The sequence below is a fragment of the Melozone crissalis genome, unplaced genomic scaffold, assembly GCF_028551555.1.
Source record: "Melozone crissalis strain CALT ecotype California unplaced genomic scaffold, PUWL_Pcris_2 ptg000019l_1, whole genome shotgun sequence".
In the NCBI taxonomy this organism is placed as follows: domain Eukaryota; kingdom Metazoa; phylum Chordata; class Aves; order Passeriformes; family Passerellidae; genus Melozone; species Melozone crissalis.
Window position 1 is genome coordinate 22,370,972 of NW_026535797.1, and position 18,579 is coordinate 22,389,550.

Genomic DNA, 18,579 nt, shown 5'->3' on the forward strand with positions numbered 1-18,579 from the left:
TTGTGCTTTGTTATGTTTTGGTGAGGTTAAGTCAAAGGACTCTGGAAGTCAGGAGTTCTGGGTGTTATTTCTTGCCTCTGGGAAAATTGCTGGAGGTCACCTTCTGTTAGTCACTTAACCTCTCTCTGCTTTACTACAAAATGGAATTTTAAGCTCAGCAGGTTTTTGAAAAGTAATTCATTAATGTTTTGGAAAAAAAATGCTTTGTAGTCCTTGGCTGGCAGGTGCTGGAGAAATAGAAATTCCATTTCTATTTAAATACTGAAATTATCTAGTACTAGGGTTCTCATGTTGATTCTGCTCTCCTGTAATCTGTTAAAACATTAAAGGTAAGGAAAAGGTATTTTAAAAAGCTCTTGTTTTGTAACAGCTCCATCTTTAACTTCTGCTAATGGCTATCTCCTGTCAACAAAGTGCAAATCAATTTCAAGGCTAAACCCAAACTCTCTCATTTGCATATTGTTAACTGCTCTCTCTTTTCCTGTTAAACAGGAAGAAAAAGTCAATTAGGTATGAGGCAGCTGTCTTATTAATGAAGGGGTGGGATAAAATGTGAGCAACTCTTCTTTTGTAGCATATGCTTCTGAGCAGCTTGTTTTTCTGAACAAGGACAACTGCAGAGTAACAAGTTTTGTCTGTTGCTTGTAAGTCTTCTGCTTTTTTTCATTTATGAAATCTCATATTTTCATTGTCAAATATTACCAAAATGAAGAGTTGCTCTTTACTTTCATCGTAACCAAATCCCTGTCAGGCCAGAGGGATCACATGAAAATAGTGTAGTTGACAATTACCATGCATACACATACATAAAAAAAAATAAAATCTCTGTCATGACATTCCTTTATGATTAAAACTTTGTTATAAACCATGAATGAATTATGGAAAAGAAAGCTGGAAGAAATCATACTGATTAGCCAAATGTCTTTTTGGATAAAAAGACATTTCTGAGACCTTTATATTCTAAAGGATTATTTACTGTCTACTTACAGAGCATCTTAAGTCGTTTTGCAGAGGGAGTCAGTTTCCTGTTTAGCGCAGTGTTTTTGTAAGCTAATGAGGGCAAAGCGTGAGCCATAGGCAATGATGCTGTGATATTAGCTGTGACAGGGAGCTTGATCATAATTATCTTAACGAGGATAGGGTTAATTACAGTGGAAACTTAAAGTTTTTTCTGTTTGAATGAGGCGGCACTGAATACGTTGTGATGTTTTGTCGGTTTGATGTGACTTTGAAAATTGCAGTGGAAATCTCTTGGCAACACTTGCTCTCCTCTGGGAGCAGAGTGTGAGCCCTGCAATGAGGTAACTGAGACGGTACCTGTGGGTGAGATAATGGGCAGCTTTCATGACATTAGAGCAGGGACAAGCAACATGCAATCCACCTTAGTGATGTTTATTAGCCTTTTGAAAGTAAGGGAAACAGCTACTTGCCACCAGCCCTTCAGTGCTGGTTGCATTGTTGTGGTGAGATTGTGCGTTTGTTTTAGTATACTAACATAGGGAGAAATTTTGTATGCTGTGAACTATGAGAAAACAGTACAGATTTAACTTTAGATTGGTTCTCTTTCTTAGGGGATTTCCCTCTTTTTATACTCGTCTCTTAGGTTGCTTGTGCCCTTCTTCCTCTGTTGTGTGTATATAGGCATTCCTTTCCTCTTTTGTAATGGGCTCATAAGGAAATACTTGGAGTACATTAATATTACTTGCTCAACCTCATTAAAAATAAAAATGACAGTATTTTGTACTGATTTCTGTCTTAGATTTTCAAAAATACTTTCTCCGTACCAATTTACAATTGCAATCCTTTCTTATCCCCCATCTGCAGATGGGAAATTGAGGCTCATGGAAGTTATGGGACTTGCTGAAGTTTATACCATAAAACCAGTTGTGTGGATTGTACTTAAAACTTTTACACTTTGGAGTACAACTGCTGGGCAGTATTTCCTAATATATTTTGATGGTAGAGACTGTTGCATAGAATTCAGTAGGTAGCAACACTGAATGATGGCAAACAACTTTTTTCCTTTTTTATTTCTTTGCCATGTCTTACCATTTTTGTTTTGGTGCTTTTTTTTTTTCCTTAAACAGAAGTTTAAGATGAAAAAAAAATCCATTAATAGCAAAACAACATATGGCTGTAAATTTATATTAATGGCTACACCCTCTCTCTGTACTGTGGCAACCCTTCCCATCTCCCTGGACTCTGAATTTAGGTGATTAAATCACCAAGTGCACACTGCTTTGATGACATGAAAACAGCAATTATAAGCAACCCCCTGTGTAACATGGCTCCTTTTTAACTGAGCAGCTAATAACATTACATGGCAAAAATTATCAAAACCAGACAGGTGTAAGGAGATTTGCGCACAATTTTCTCTGCCTAGCTATGAAACTAGTACCCTTGTGTTCAGCCCAGGGTTGTGAAAGAAAGGCTGTTTCAATAGGCAACTCCCTCTAGTGTTTCAAGGCCTTTTGTCCCACTTCATGGCTTGTCATTTTGTTTTATGCCTCCCCTGCAGCAGTTTTGGATGTGCGCTTTCTTCTCCTTGCCAGTTGCCAACCATTTGCTGATTCTCATGATAAGAGTATTATATTTGCATAACATAACTCAAGAACAATGTGTATTTTGATGCTGACACTGACCAGAGCCCAAGCAGTGTTTTTTCACAAAGGACCTATTAACATCCCATAAGGCTCTGTGGTGCTGACAAGGAGGTGGCCTTCTCTGAACTCTTTTGGCAAGTCAAAGTCATACATTGAAATGTGAGGTTTGGAAATAATCCACTATTTATATAATGAAGAGTATTTAAGGGGAATTTGCTAAACTAGGTTTGTCAAACTGAAATGAAAACTCATAACTGCTTGATAGCCTCACTGCTACTTCCTCTGAGTTGTTTTGCCTTTTAAAGGTACTTGGTGGAAAGCACTGTCTAAGACGTTTGCTGCTTTCTCCTTGAATCTTGACTTTGGCAAAACCAAGTCTGTTGTGACCTTTTGCTGAAACAGCTAGCTCGGTGCAGCATGCTAGCACAGCTTTTATTGGTGAACAGTTTATGTAGGCTGAATTGAAGTTTTTTCCCAAAATTGTTGGTTTAAGGCACATGAAAAACATGTGATTGTTACTGTGGTGATTATTTCAGTAAAATGTAATATAGAGGCCTTTACTTTTTCAGCTTCAGAAATTGTAGTATCAATGCTCTGTAATGATATAGATATGCCATAGGGTATAGGTGGCAAATTTTTCAGGTCCAGCTGCTGAGCATCAAAATGGCATAAGTGGTAGTTTCCCCTCTCTTTCAAGTCAAGAGACTTTGGAATCCTTGGACTGAAATACCCTGTTGCAGTGTTGCAGAAATGTTACTTGAATATTCGTAGTTCAGCGTGCAGTACCCAGTGTAAAGGTCACACACTTGGTTTCTTTAGTTGCTTGAGCTGTCTTAGTGTGATCTATAAGTGGTCTGTAGGTTCTAGCTACAAAAGCAGTATCTTGTTTTCATTGCACAGATGAATGTTAAATTGCCTTTTCTAATAATGTGTTTTCCTCCAGTGATTGTGTCTGTGGAACATTCTAACAGGGACCTTGGCTGTACTTCGATCTTTGCCAAAAACTGGGGGAGGGTGTGGAAATCCCCTCAATATAAATGTCATTGGAAGCTGAATAAATAGTATAACCTGCATCTCCCTTATTCATCACATTCTATAAAACAGCCAGGAGATACAGTGATGATCTTCCCACTGGTAGGCATAGTAGATCAGCTGTCAAGTCATGCAATCTCAGCATATCTTTAGGTGTCTGGTAGGTGAATGAGCTGTGAATGCGTGCCTGTGCCTATGCTTTGTATATTGTGTGTCTTAGTTGATTAATATGTAGGGAGTTTTTTACTGTTGGAATGAGCAAGCATTAAGACTCAGGCTTGCAATAGATGCCTTAACAAGGTAATGAAATGTTCTTTTTTAATTTTTTTGGGGTTTTTTGGTACTTTGCTGTGAGAGGAATGAATGCTTCCAGAACCTTGTTTATTAACAAGTAATCATCTTCACTACCATGTTGTCAAATGCTCCTTTTTAAAGCTGCTCTCTGCAATGTGACCTGTGGCTTGACAGTGGGACAGTAAGTTCCAAGAAGGAAGAAAGCAAATGCCTTTTCTGTCAGGAGTAATTGTGCATTTTATTTTGTAGAGAACATTTTATTTTGTTTGCATGAACTCAAGAAGCTAATTAAGAGGTTAATAAAAAGGGGGGAAAATCCCTTCTACATTTCCTAATATTGCATCTAAGGTAACTACTAAGAAATGATACTTGAAGTTGTATTTATTATTGTTAGCAGGGTATGATATTTCTTGGCAGAAATGATGGATGACAACTTAAATTTGTGTCCAGGGAATGAAGGTGAACTGTGACAGAGTTATTTATCTTGGGAATGGAGGTTAGGGTCAGGCGAGGCTGGGTGCCTGAAGGCACAAGACATTGACAAATTCATCCTGCAGGCCCCATATCTGAAGCCTTTTGTTTTGGATCCTGGCTACTCACTAAGTGACCCGCATCCTTCATCCTGCCAGCATGTGAAGGATGTGTTGCAGTGCCAGCACTCCCCTTGCCACTAATGCTTGTCATTCACTCTTCTGACAGGCCCAAACCAAAACTATTCCCACTCCTGAAAGGGAAGGTTAAAATATTTATTTCAGCTCATAATGGCCTCCCTGATTTAGTGGAGTATCATTTTTCCTGTTGCCTTTGTCGTTTGCAGGTCACTAGAAGGACTGAAAACATTCAGTTACTTGGAAGAACTGATCTTGGACAACAATCTACTTGGAAATGACCTTCTGTTACCCAGGTTACCCCACCTCCATACCTTAACGCTCAACAAGAACCAAATATCCTTTCAAAGAAATACCTGCAAAATGTCAAATGAGTTTTATGTGTCAGCCAAATTAAAGTATGTGAAATATAGTTCATGTGCCGACAAAGCATTCTCTCGTTTGGCACCTGGAATACTTCATAGTAATTTATTACAGGTCATTCATAAATGAAATGCACCATTATATCTTCCTGTTGCTCCATTTTAGTGAGAGATCTAAGTTATGGCTCTGAAGAAATCTTTCTAATAGATAAAATAGAGAAAGAAAATAATGTCAGTGCTACCCGTGTGCAGCAGTCAGTTCCCGTGTTTGCTTGGGGTTCTGTTGCAGGCTGACCTCTAGTGGAATAGAGCGTGCAGTGAAACGCTCTCAGGTTTTAATACTTTAAATAGCTCTTAAAGCATTAAAGTAAAGTAAGATAAAATTAATTAAACCCACATAATAATTTTAATGATTTTCTCTATTTTCATGAAACCGGTAATATGCACAATCGGCTAGGTGCTGTTCAACTGCAGCTGTAAAAGCATGTCACTCTCTTCTTGGTATTCCAGTTCTGTATAAATTCACATAAAATGCTTTCCAAATCAAGGTCTTAATATAGTAAAGTCTTTTGATGTATGGCTAAGTCCAGTTCTAACCAATCATTCACTTCTCCATATGCCTAAATTAGAGCCTATTTCTGTTTATTAAGAATAAATATGTCAACATTGGTCTAAATACTCTGCTGATCAGAGCCCCTGGTCTGTAGGCTTACAGATAATGGTCTGTAAAAACTAATTATCTGCAAAGTCTATGCACGTAGTCTCGATTATTCCATAATTTTCTCAGACTTTGACCCATCTGTAGATTTGACGATTACATCATACATGTAATGTATGATTTTGCAAAAGTGAAGGGTGATCAAACTGCGGCCAGAAGGCCAAGGGAGGCCTGCAGAGTCTTAGAGCACAGCCTGCTAAAGCCCTGGCCTTGTAATTGCAGTGTGAGGACAAGACTGCTCAACTGCAGGCTTTTATTACAGACAATGTAAACTGAGAGCAATTTACCTCCTACTAAAGCAAAATCCTCCTACTGAGAGGAATAAAAATAACTGCAGATTCTACCATTTCTGCACTTATTTTTGACTCTATAAATAAATAAATTCAGCAGAGTAACTTTCTTTCTTGAAACCATGGAAATTTGCCAAGAGTGTCTCTTGAACAGTAACAATCATTGCTGTACTAGGTATTTGGCTAGATTTATGGTTAATACAGGGTATTATGGGTTGGATTTGAGTAACTGGTTTTATTGTTTTGTCGTTTGCTGCGATGGTAAAATCTAAACTCGTGAAGAATGTACAAGAACATTTTTGTTGTGGTGATGCCGCTTACAAACCGTGAAGTGTGCGTGTGGCCATAAGACCAAAAAAGCACATAAGTATATTTGTACTATGGGGTTACTGGAGGAGTTTCACACTTCCCAAAAAGAGGGCAAAGGTACTGAATACTAACTCAGTGAACAAAATGAGAGGGGAATAAAGTTATCCTGTCAGTAGTAATCTTTTAAGAGTTTCTGCTGGTCCCACAGACAGACTAGAATAGTGTTGTCAAGTGAGTAAGCTCTCAAAGTCAATGATAACATGATAAGAAGGATTTTATGTGTCCTGGGATTTTTTTTTTTAATTTAATCTAAAAACTATGAAGTTAGAGCTTTGAGAATATTGAAGTACCTAGGTTGTAGACCTAGGTACTTCAATATTCTAGGTTGTAGAAATAATATATATATGCATTTTGTAGTATGCTACAAATAACTTAATAGAGGAGTTGCAGAAATAGTTGTACAACACCTATTGTATACAAACTGCCCAGAGAAGAAAAATTACCTGCTGTCCATCACTAACATCCTGAGCCCTGGGGAGTAGTGATCTCTTGTAGGGAAGACACATCAGTCTACAGAAGCACAGAGACCTTCCAGATTCCTCTCCTCCATGTTAATGCTGTGTTTGAAAAAGGTCTTATTTGAACTTGAATCACTTCTTTTAATGAATTATTCCTCTATAGAATTCTTCAAAAATGTTAAGAAAAAAATGTACATTTAATAGGATAATGAAATACATTATAGAAAAGATTGTTCAGTATACGACAGTAGCCCTATATAAAGGACACAATTGAACAAAGAATACTCATCTGAAATAAAACTTCAGTGGGTGGAATATTGCCATGTATACATAAATATATACAGAGAGAGAGAGTGAGAGAGAGATGAAAATAAACAAAAGGCCAAACTGACCCCTTTGAAAATTGGATTATATGTAAACTTTAGAACACATATGAGAACTTTCCTGAGTATCTCTTAATATAACTGTACTCTTCTCTCCTTTTATTCTGGCTTCATTTTGATCCATATCCTGTTTTGATAGTTCTGATAAGAGCTTTCTACTCATTTTGCATGGTTCACTTATTGTGTGGCATTGCATGTGTAAATAACATTTGGGCCCTCCTAACATAATGTCAGGATACTGTAAAAATATGAAAGCTTATCTCTAAATCAGGCAAAGACTAAGAACAATCACCTGGTATTTTTTTCTTCTGGTTGCCTATTTTAGTTACAGTCAGGCCACTACCAATTTTTCTGCTACAAGTAGAAGGAGTAAATTAAAATATAACAATTAAAAAAATGTGTTACCGCTCAACTTTTCTGTTAGGTATAATCTGTTTAAAGTCTTTTAAAATGCAGTCTATATAATGGAAATACCTAAAGGAGAGTCCTCAACACTGTGCAGTGTTGGATTATGTACCTAACACGCTTTATTTTGTGTATATAGTTATATTTTTGGTTATTTTTTTAAAAGTCTGATTGACTTTGGGAAACATATCTTAGTTTCTTTCTCACATACAGTGGACAGCAAAAAGCAATGCAGATCAGGATGGATGGGAGTAGATGGGAAGCTGCTTTTGGAGGAGGACTTATGACTGCAGTCTGTATTCTTGTAATGGGAAGCCTCATTTCTCCTTTTAAGTGTGTTTACTAGATACTACGAATCAGTCAGGAAACTTGTAAATAGATTTATTTCTCTGTGGGTGTTATAGCAGTGTGAGGATTTGTGCCTTTTCACTGTGCTGATCTGGATCGGTATGGAACAATATGGTATGGACTTTTCAATTTCCTTTACATTTCAATCTTTATATTATTTGTCAAAACTACTCAAATGGGCAGCTTTAAAATTTGACAAACTATCAAAGCGTTATATTTAACATACATTTTATATACTTTTGAGGAGCTGGTACTAAAATTTCTTGAGAAAAAGGTGTTGAATGTAAATGTAGCACACAGGGAGGAGGGCCGTGAGGATGGTGAAGGGCTTGAGAGGAAGCTGAATGGCAGCTGGGGTCCCTTGGTCAGTTCAGCCTGGACAGGAGGAGACTGAGGGCAGAGACCTCACTGCAGGCACAGCTTCCTCTGAGGGGAAGAGGAGGGGCAGGCACTGATCTCTGCTCTGTGGTGACAGTGACGGGGCCCGAGGGAATGGCCTGAAGCTGAGTCAAGGGAAGTTTAGGTTGGAAATGGTTCTTCACCAGAGGGTGGTTGGGCACTGGAACAGCTCCCTGGGGCAATGGTCACAGCACCAGCCTGACAGAGCTCAGGGAGCAATTGGACAATGCTCTCAGACACAAGGTGTGACTCTAGGGGATGTCCTGTGCAGGGTCAGGAGTTGAATTTAATCATTATGGTGGGTCCCTTAAAACTAACATATTCTGTGGTTTTATAATTGACTATATATCTAGGTTTTGAAAAGTTTAGGAAAAAACCAAAATATTTCATACCATGGGAAATTTAGAACTGAGCAGAATGTCCATAATAGTATGTACATTTCTTATGGCAAGAGGAGTTGATTCAGACTTAGGTATTACATGTTCTTGAGTCTTTGAAAACAGCATATATTAAGTACCTCAACAGAACAACATACCAGTAAGTGCTTCTGGAATAATTTGTCTTCACACAGGTCTCACAATAATCTCTAATATTTACAGATTTACTTATGACCAAAACTATAGATTGCAATTTATTATGCTTCTGTCCTTGTTCCTAAATTGTCCTCAAGTGCCTGAAGACACAGAAGTCCCAGTCTGACCGGAACCTCATTATATTAACTGCTGAAGATTTGATGTTTAGGTTGAGTGAATACTTTAAAGATACAAAATTTCTCCCATAATGCATGGTTCCCCAATCCCTCTAAACAGACAACTGAAGTGGTGCAGAACTCTTCCTGCATAGGCTTCTGAGTTCTCCACACCACAACTGTGGAGTTAGTGAGATCTGTGTGGCTTGTTAGAGAACTTGTGTACCTAATGAGCCAAGAATCTTTCTTCTAGAAAAGAAGATTGTTCTAGATTCCTTTTCTGAAGTAAAAATTAAGTCATGTGAAGGCCATCATGGAGGAGAGAAGTAGTCTTCTGTGCACCTTCCATACATCTGTGGAAGAGAGAAGTAGTCCACAGTCCAGCTGATTCCTTATGCTGTTCTACAACTTTGCTTGCAGGAGTTGAGCTGCAGATATCACAACTTTTAAAAAAAGTGTGATATGCTACTTTATTTTTGTCTTTGTGATGCTTTGTTACTTCATAACATTGAAATGCAGTCTTATCTGCAGCCTTGGAACCATGGGGATTCTAAAATGCCTTTAAGAGCACTGGCAACTCCAGCTACATAAAGAAAACTAATGCTGCTCCAGTGGGCAGAATGGGATTTTTTTCCCATATATTCAGTATGCAGGAAGCTCTCCATGAGATATATGGACTTAGTTAATTACCATCCACTCTGCACCTTTTTCTTCTTGAGCAAAGTGGTTTCAAAGTCAGTGAGCAAGGCCTTATCTCGAGGTCCTATCTCCCTACCAGATAGGGTTCAAGCCAGAATGTGGCATACAAATGACTGTGTGTGACATCCTATTGCACACAGAGAAGACGGAGATGTATACTTGCATATTGCAAGCTATTTCTGTGGTTATCCAACCTTGAAGACCTAGCACATTCTAATGGAAAAGCGTTCAGGTGGCAAAGATCTTTTCATACCGCATTCAGAGCAGAATTGGTAACTTCTGATTCAAGGCTATTTGTGTGTGGAACAGCTTGTGATTGCTACATCATGTTTGTGATAAATTTAATTGAAGCAAATGTTTCAGCTGGGAATAAGTATAGGTATCTTGCTCATTTATGACTCTGGTAGAAGTGTCATTGAGCTGTTTTAATGTTAGGTTGATTGCAGCAACTGCATGACAGATGATTAGTTGGCAGAAAACTTTTGAATGACAGTTTGGGGAGTTTCTATGTGATGATCTGGAATTCTGCATGATATTCTCATGTACATATTTCAGAAATATTTTGAATGTATGCTGATTGCTCTTTACTGTACCTCCTTGCTTCCAAGAACTTCCAAAAGCTGTAGTCAATGAAGTTCATTAACATGGAAAGTTCTCCTGCAACTCTTTTGGGGAAGTGGAATGACTTTTTGAAAGATGATGGTGGAGCAACCTGGAAAGCACTGCGAGAGAGAACAAGAGTGGTTACTTTTCTGTATTTGAGTGTGTGACTAGTAAAAAGAATTGCTAGTAGACAAAAAGTCAACAGAAAGAAATTCCAGATTCTCTTGCATATGTCAAAGTATATGTAAAAAGTAATTGTGTGGTCACATAGGAAATGTATAAGTTTTTTTAGACAGAATAAATTAATTTAGAAACTTAGCATAGATTATGTTTCTGCATGGGTTTGACCTGCAGTTTTTCCTGAGAACAAGTGTGAATATGGTTATACCAATAATACTGGTAAGGAAGGAAGAAATGCTCTGGTGTTTGGGGATGGCCAGCATTAGTGCTTAGTACCTAAAGCAACTGATCTTTATATTACTCTCCATAGAGGGTTCATGCAGTGTCTCTGCCCTGGAAATTTGCAGAAAAGACACAGCTAAAGAATATAGAAGAACACAGAAGTCTGGAATAGAGGAACTCGTAAGATGTCATGCAGTAGTTTCTGTGTGAATCCACTCAACCTCTTAGAAGTTTAACAGAATAGTCTTTTCCTATGCTTGCTGTCAAAAGACACAGCTTAGCATCAAAATGACTGTCCCTGCTTGTGAGGTTCTCCTAAAACTGACTAAGTCAAGCAGCATTATCCACTCAGAGTTCACAACTTTGTCCTTGTGCAAATGTAATATTCCCTGGGTACTAATCTTTGAATGGTTTGAAAGGGGACATAGTCCTGGATAGCCACTAGAATTTTGGTCCAGGCTACAAGATTTTCTGCAAAATAAGCAAATGAAAATGCTACAAGCTTGCACAGACAGTGAATTCTGAACCAGAGACAGAAGACACATCATTTGCTTTCAGCTTTTGCTTGTTCTTTCTGCCTTTGAGAGAACCTCAAAAACAGTGGTATTGAGTATGAGAGAGAGGGTGAAATCAGGCGAGTCAGAACATGCCTATTTGTAAGATAATTTTGGTGTATATGTCTGCTTGTGAACAGTCTAAATATGCATGTGTGGTATGCACATTGTAACAGTCTGAAGAGGCTTTAAAAGTTAATCTGTGGGAGATGCCCAGTTCTTTTAAATGCTTCCCTAATTTAAAACTAGTACAGTCTTTTGGATGAAATTTTAAAGTATGTCCAGTGTATTTCTGTTAAGTGTTCCTGAAGACCAAGTTGCATTTTTGGAGAGAGCCATTGTTGTATAATTCCTGAGAATATTACAGCTTTTGAGCTGTAGAGCTGATGATTTTAAAATTTTAATTGTTAGAGTTTTTTCTTTTGTTTGATGTCTGTTAGAAAGAGAGGCATTAATAGACTGGTAATGATGGCACTTGAATTAGGAGATGGATTACCACACTAAGGATTTTTAATTATTACAACAGCAGTACTTTAAATCATTTTTCAACAGTAGACTATAGTGTAAGTGTTAGCATTGCTGTTACAAATTCACCTGGTGATCAGTGGCACTGACTTTAGACAGATCAGTCCAGAGCTATTTTTACAGAGCTCTAAATAAATAAATACATTTTCACTAGCACTGTCCATAGATTTAATTGTGGGTTTTCTTTTTTGGAGAGAATGGAGCTGAAATTGGTCTTAGAAGTGGCACAGCAGGGTTTTGCAGCTCTTTGGCTCTGATTGCACCAATATGGCACTGCTTGGACTGCACAATAAACCATAAAAATGGAGCTGGCAATAAAATTTCAGATTTGCTTTGATTTTCTCTCTCCATATTTTCCTAGCATTGTTTTAGAAAGACATAATGCTTTTTTGGTGGCATCATATAGTTGCAGTATTGTGATTTAAATAAGTATTTGACATGCTAATTAACTGAACACTACACTAGAAGTGCACCATGACTTATGAGTTATCTCTGAGAAATACTTAATCATGAGATTTTTAACAGGATTTAGTTTTTTGGGGTTTTTTGGGGGGTTTTTTTGTACATGCTTTGTAAAAAATAACTGTGGTGTTAGATGAATAGGACTTCTTGGAAAATCAATCTGTAACTTGCATTTTGTTTTTAAGAGGGATAAGAAAAGATATCTAAGTCATAAAGAAGACAAAAAAGAATTATTTTATTTATGATATAACTGCTAATTCTCTTGTATGAGATACTTTTTAGGGGGTGTTTTTGCATCTGAAAATAAATGCTCAGGGTTTAGATATGAGATATTAGAATATAGACACTAACTTCAAAATTTGGGAGATTTAGATTTTTGAAATGCAGATTATAACCTCCTGTTATTTCCCTAAAATTCTGGGTGAATATAGTGTCTCTCTCTCTTCTGCTTTCCATAGGCTTATGAGGTGCAGTCTTACACTTTGTGCATATCTAAGCTGACACTGCTTTTCATTACATTTCTAAATACATTTTGCATTTGCCTTGAAGGCTGCATGTTCAGATGGGAGTTAGAATACATGTCAGCATCCACATTCAGCAAACTTCTGGGGAGAACAGCTTTACACAAGAAATCCTCTGCTGAACTGAGACGCAAAAGTCCTGCATGTTTACTTCATAAAAGAAGCAAGCATTTTGAATGGCTTGTTTTTTTATGTTGTTATTGTTGTTGGGGTATTATTTTTATGGGGGTTTTTCTCCTTTTGATAGGAAATTACCAGATACAATCAAAGCCTTGCAATAGCTAACCTCCCGTGTGTGATTGCTGTTATGGCAATAACTGTCTTTTGTAATAATAAACCATTTCTCTCAAGGAGCCTTTTTGCAACTTAAGCAATGCTGGGAGAAATTAAGTGTTGCTCCTGGCTGAGGGAGGGTGCCGGGTTCAAGCACTTCTCTAACAGCCTTCGGAAACTTTTAAAAGGCCTTTTCCACACTTGAACATGTGTGGAAAAACAGTTTGTGAGTTTCCCATCACAGTCACATACTTCCTGAAAGAGCCATGAAAAAGTTTATGTGTGAGCTTAAGGTCCAGGTATGAAAATGAGCAAAAAGTTTGGACTGGTAATTCATCCTAGCTAACAAATCATATGGCGCTACAAAAAGATAATTTTTTCTTGGGGTTTGGTAGATTAATTACTAGTAGAAAACATTCTGTAATGTGGCTTAGCCAAATTGAAAGTTAGCATTCCTATCTTTTCAATTAATTAGTAGATCTTAGTTCAAACCTTCATTTTCCTCACTCATACAAAATATTTAAGTATGACTCTTTAGATTTTATGGAACAGAGCACTGACTATGAGTGTAGGTACATTGGTGTTTATATATTAGGATTAGTAATTGTTGGCATGATCTTCATGTGTGTTTGGAAATAAACTAAAATTTCAGGCTTACAAGACATGGACCACATTTTTAACAATGAACCTGTTTTCTCCATTCTGTATTGCTTCTGTTGCCCTTAAGATATTGGGGTGAAGAAATAGAGTAAATTCCATCAGCTAAAAATAACAAAGATAACAGAAACACATAAATCAAGTATAAATAATAGCAGCCAAAGTGAACTGAGGATTTAAAACAATAGTTTGTCTCTAACAGCAGAAAGGAATAAAAACAGAGCAATGAAATATCCTTTACTGGTTTTGCATAATTATTACTCTTGTTTAAGTCAGTTGATCTTTAAATATTGGAAAGCTTTCACACACACATGCATGGCATATTTTTTGAGAATCACAGCAATATCTTTGTATATAAACTGAAATGAATTAGAATGTATATTTCAAGTCTTAGAGATTGTCATACTAGGCCATAACAACAAAATAGTTATTTCATCAATTAACAAATTGAGGTGCAAATGGTTGAATATTGTTGTTAGGCTTAATTCTAACATGTGATTTCCAGTACTGCAGTGGTTAAAGACAGTTTAACCTTTGTTTGCTTGTTTGTTTTATTCAGGTTTACAATAATGAAGGTGTACCCTTCTTATTGATGTTCCCAGAAATGCAGTTAAGTTAAAAAGCCTCACGAGCATCAAAATGAGAGCCTCTTTTAATGAAAAATGTTATGCTTTACAAGACTTTAAAACTTCACATATAAAGTATTTGTAACACTGAAGTCTTTAAGTTGCGCTTGGTAAAGCATTAATTGGCATATCCTAATTGAGCAGTTACAAATGTGTTGCTGTGACACTCAAAGCGTTTATATGCTGGGAGTGAACCTGGGTTGTTGTGGTTTGACTTTTTTCTTTTTCTTTTTCTTTTTTTTTTTAAACTCATTTTCCAGTGGACTGAATATATTAGTGATGAATGTGCTGTGAAACTAACTGTTTGTTTCCATGCTGGAAAAGTTTCATGGCTCCAGCAATTGCTAGCCATTTTACCACACAGCATCCATCATTTTGTCAAAGTTTTAATGTTTTGTAGTGAACCATCTAGGAAAGAAAGGCGGAGAAAAGAATGACAAAACAGCCCAATTCTTTCATTCCATGCCAAAAAACTGACTGAAGTTTATCCCTGTTTGCCCTTGGAACAATTAATGTGACATTTTCCTGAATGCCATACTAAATTTGATTGTCAGTTATTGAAATGTATGTTTAAATCAGCAGTGATGCAACTCCAAATGCTTTTTTCATTAATGTCATTGAAGCCTTAACCCACTACCTTTGACACATAACAGAATTAGAAAGCCTTTTGGACCATTTGGCTGAAGTTGTGCCCTCACTACAGTATCTCAGTTTGCTTGGAAACATTGCTTGCCCAAATGAACTGGTCTGCAAAGAAAAGGATGAAGATGACTACCAGAGATACAGGTTAGTGTTTTCATTTGTAGATGTGATGAGGCATGAAAGTTTTTGTTTTACTACTGGAAAAATACTAAACTACAGTCAACCCAGAGTCTCAAACAAACACCTACTCTATTCTGAAAGCATTGTAATGTTCTGCCATGAAACACCTGGGAATTTGAGTGGCCCCCATTTCAGTGAGACCATACTCAGGAACCCTGTTTCAAGAGACATTTCAGTGCTGTATAGCACATGTCTGAGTTGAGCAGGTGTGCACAGGATTTCCTGAATGTGAGTATTCATATGCCCCTACTCAAGGCACTTCCTTCTTTAAGGCCAAGATAAGGCAAGGTTTGCATACCCTAAGGGTGAAAGGCAATAAAAAAGAAAAGAAAAGAAAAAAAATCACTCCACTGAAATAGCCAGTTGCCTTGTCTTCTGCTCAAGTTTGATATGGTGCAACTTTGCTTCTGCTGTAGTTATGAAGGCACTATTAACACAGAATAAATGAATTCTCCTATATTGTGCTGCTTCACTCAGAGCAGTTACATTCTAATAAAGAAAACCCAAACTATCTTTAAACCATCTTTATAATGTAATATCAGTGAGCTAGATTACACAAGAAGTTATATGAAATTTAATATGGGGACTTGATAAAATACTATAGGTCCAACTGAAATGTTGCTAAAAGTTGTAAGGATTATTTAAAAAAACCCCAGAAATACTCATAACTAATGATGGTTATGAATATAGATCCACAACTTATGGAATGTCTGCTAAGTGATGTAATTTTCAGAGCTACAACCTTAAGACAGGTGAGACATTGATTATGCAGGAATAAAGAGACATTAGATGTATTTTTTCTTGCTACCACCTGAGGCATTATTTCAGTCCTTGTGTGCTGGCATTTTTTACATTGTCTCTGAGAGGCATTTGGAGGCAAGTCACAGCCAAGCAGTGCTGGTCACCTTGCCTTGCAGAGCCTGAGCTTGCTTTTTGTTAGCATCATCCACAGTTATTCCGAGCTATATAATAAACTCTGATCTTATCTTCAGGTAATCTAATCTGTGCTCTAGGAGTTAGGATAAAACAATACGAAGTTGAGGAGACTAAAAGCAGTTTTATGGGGAATTTATGGCCTTGAATTTGTTGCATTCAGAAATGGTGAAGGTTAAGCAGCAGCACAACTGTCCCAGATGTGAACATATACTTTTTAGTTTGTTTCAAATTTTTGAGAAGGATTTCTAGGTTGTCACACTTTCACCTTTTAATGATTCCACTTTTGAATCTAGCTTAGCATTTTGGTTTTCATGGAGTAGAGCAGCCTAGGTTTAATAAAATATTTTCCTATTGCTTTCACACTTAAGTGGAAGGTATGCCTACTATCCAGCTTACAAGACTATAATAGTGCTGTCTCTATGTAAATTTATGTGACATGTGCTCTAGAAAATTGCTTTAAAAATGAATGATATTTCTACAGTTTACTGTTTTTCACTTTAAGTATGTTTTCTGACAATATGTCTCCTATTAATCATTTAAGCAAAAGTAGTATGTTAAAGGAGCCATTCAGAGGCAAGAACCCATGGTTCATTTAGTGCTCTCTGAAAAAATTCCTTATTGATTGACATCCTCTGTGGTTATGTGATGTAATATTTATAATATGTCACAGAGCCATACATCAAAACAAGCACGTCCCTTGTTTCATTTCAATGCAAAAATGTTGATTTCAGAGAGGTCAAGGTAGTTTCAGGTCACATCGTGGTAAACCACGGTGTCAAAATCTGAAAGGATTCTATTTATATATTTGCTGGAAACTGCAACATTGCTTCCATTTTATTTCCTCTCAATTTTTCAAAACCCTGGATGGTTTTTTTCCATATAAACTAGGTTGATTGAAGCACTTTTAAGCAAGAAGAATGGGCTTCTAATTAGTTGAATGATTTATGGTTCTGCTGCTATAATGAAAGTTTCCTGGTCCTTTTCCATTATTATTTGTTGCATTATATGAAATGTATTTGCTAGACAGCATTAGACTCAAAACCCAAAACCATGGATCAATCAATTGATCTATTTGCCTATCTTTAGGGGAATATATATCACCTACATGATGGAACTGATTACAAGTACTCTTCTGATTTCACTCTGAGTAGCTAATCCAGAGTTTTTAATACGCATTCTGAAGCATCTTGAACACAACTTTTGTCTTCCAGTTCTAGCATTTTTAATGGTTTGAAATAGTTTTTTTTTCCTAAGATTTTTTTTAGAAATTTATCAGAAACCATCAAGAGATTACATTCATGTGAATTTGAATTATGTAAAAACTTGAATTATGAAAACATTGTGCTTCTCCATAGCTACAACTAGCTTTGTTTTGTTCTGAATGGGAACTTCTTTTTGTAAATTTTTTGCACTGACCATTGGAACCAGAGCTTCATTTTTCATTGAGCTTTAATTTTGTTCCTACTGAGTTCAATTAGAGTTCAGGCTATTTAATTCCTCAACCAGAAAGAGAAAGGTACTAGAAATCAAAGCTTTACTTAATCTTCTAATTCCAACAAACTGAAAAGATCTGGTAACCCCCCAAAATCTTAATGTTAAAAAATGTGGAAAATCATTTTTTTAAAAATTCAAGGTCCAGTAATTCACAATGATCATAAAAACAGAGGTTAAAAGTAATATTATTTACTTTAAAAATTATTAGGTTTTATCAAAAATACTTGAAAAATACACAAAAGTATGCTTTTGGTCAAGAAATGATGATCTGTTTCTTCAGGTGATCCATTGGTATACCATTTCTATCATTTCATTACTAGACCTCTTTTATAGTCTTACATTAAAACTACATTTTATGCTGAAATATTATTGTGGTTTTTTTCTCAAAGTAGTTATTTTTTGTCTAAGAACTATAGCAACTTTTGAATCAGATTTTTTTAGGGAAGAAGAAAAGTTTTTTTTGCCATCCCTGCTATTCCTTCTTATATTTAAAATGTGTAAGAGAAAAAATTCATGAAAAAATCTCTGGGTTATTGAAATTTTTGCTTGGACATATAAATGAAAATGGGACGTTCCCTTCTGTGATATTTTTATGAGCAAACCTGTTTGGTTCATTTTAAAGACTCATGGTTTTTTTCCATCCTTGTTATCATGGCTTTAGTTTCTTACTATTAAGAATAATCTTCAAGTTCTCTTTATTTTATTTTTGAAGCTTTCTATATTTGGGTTAATATTTTGCAAAGGTATATTTTGGTGGTGAGGGCAAGGGAAAGCAGAATATGTCATATGTAATGGTGATAGGAAAATTTAAAAGCTTTTGGCTACAATGGGAAGCAAGAAACACAGAAAAATAGATTGCAAAACAGAGTCCTCTAAAATAACCTAGTCTCCAGTCTCTGCTTTGAAGATTGCAGGAAAACAAAGGTCATGACCCAGAGATCAAAGTAGCAGAAGTCAACACAGTAATTGCTGGTTGCTCCTGTTGTACTCACAGTTGGTCAGTCCTGTGGGTGCATTGTTTGCAGAGAAAACTTCAAACGTGGTGTTA

At 36.6% G+C, this 18,579-nt stretch overlaps 1 protein-coding gene across 1 annotated transcript in view; it reads left to right on the plus strand.

The window, feature by feature from the left end:
• LRMDA (leucine rich melanocyte differentiation associated) overlaps nt 1–18,579 on the plus strand; it is a 605,897-nt gene that overhangs the window by 335,316 nt on the left and 252,002 nt on the right. Inside the window, exons 3-4 of the mRNA XM_054276517.1 lie at nt 4,747–4,873; nt 14,926–15,065. Coding sequence (XP_054132492.1) covers nt 4,747–4,873; nt 14,926–15,065 — 267 coding nt within the window. The remainder of the gene's footprint in view (nt 1–4,746; nt 4,874–14,925; nt 15,066–18,579) is intronic.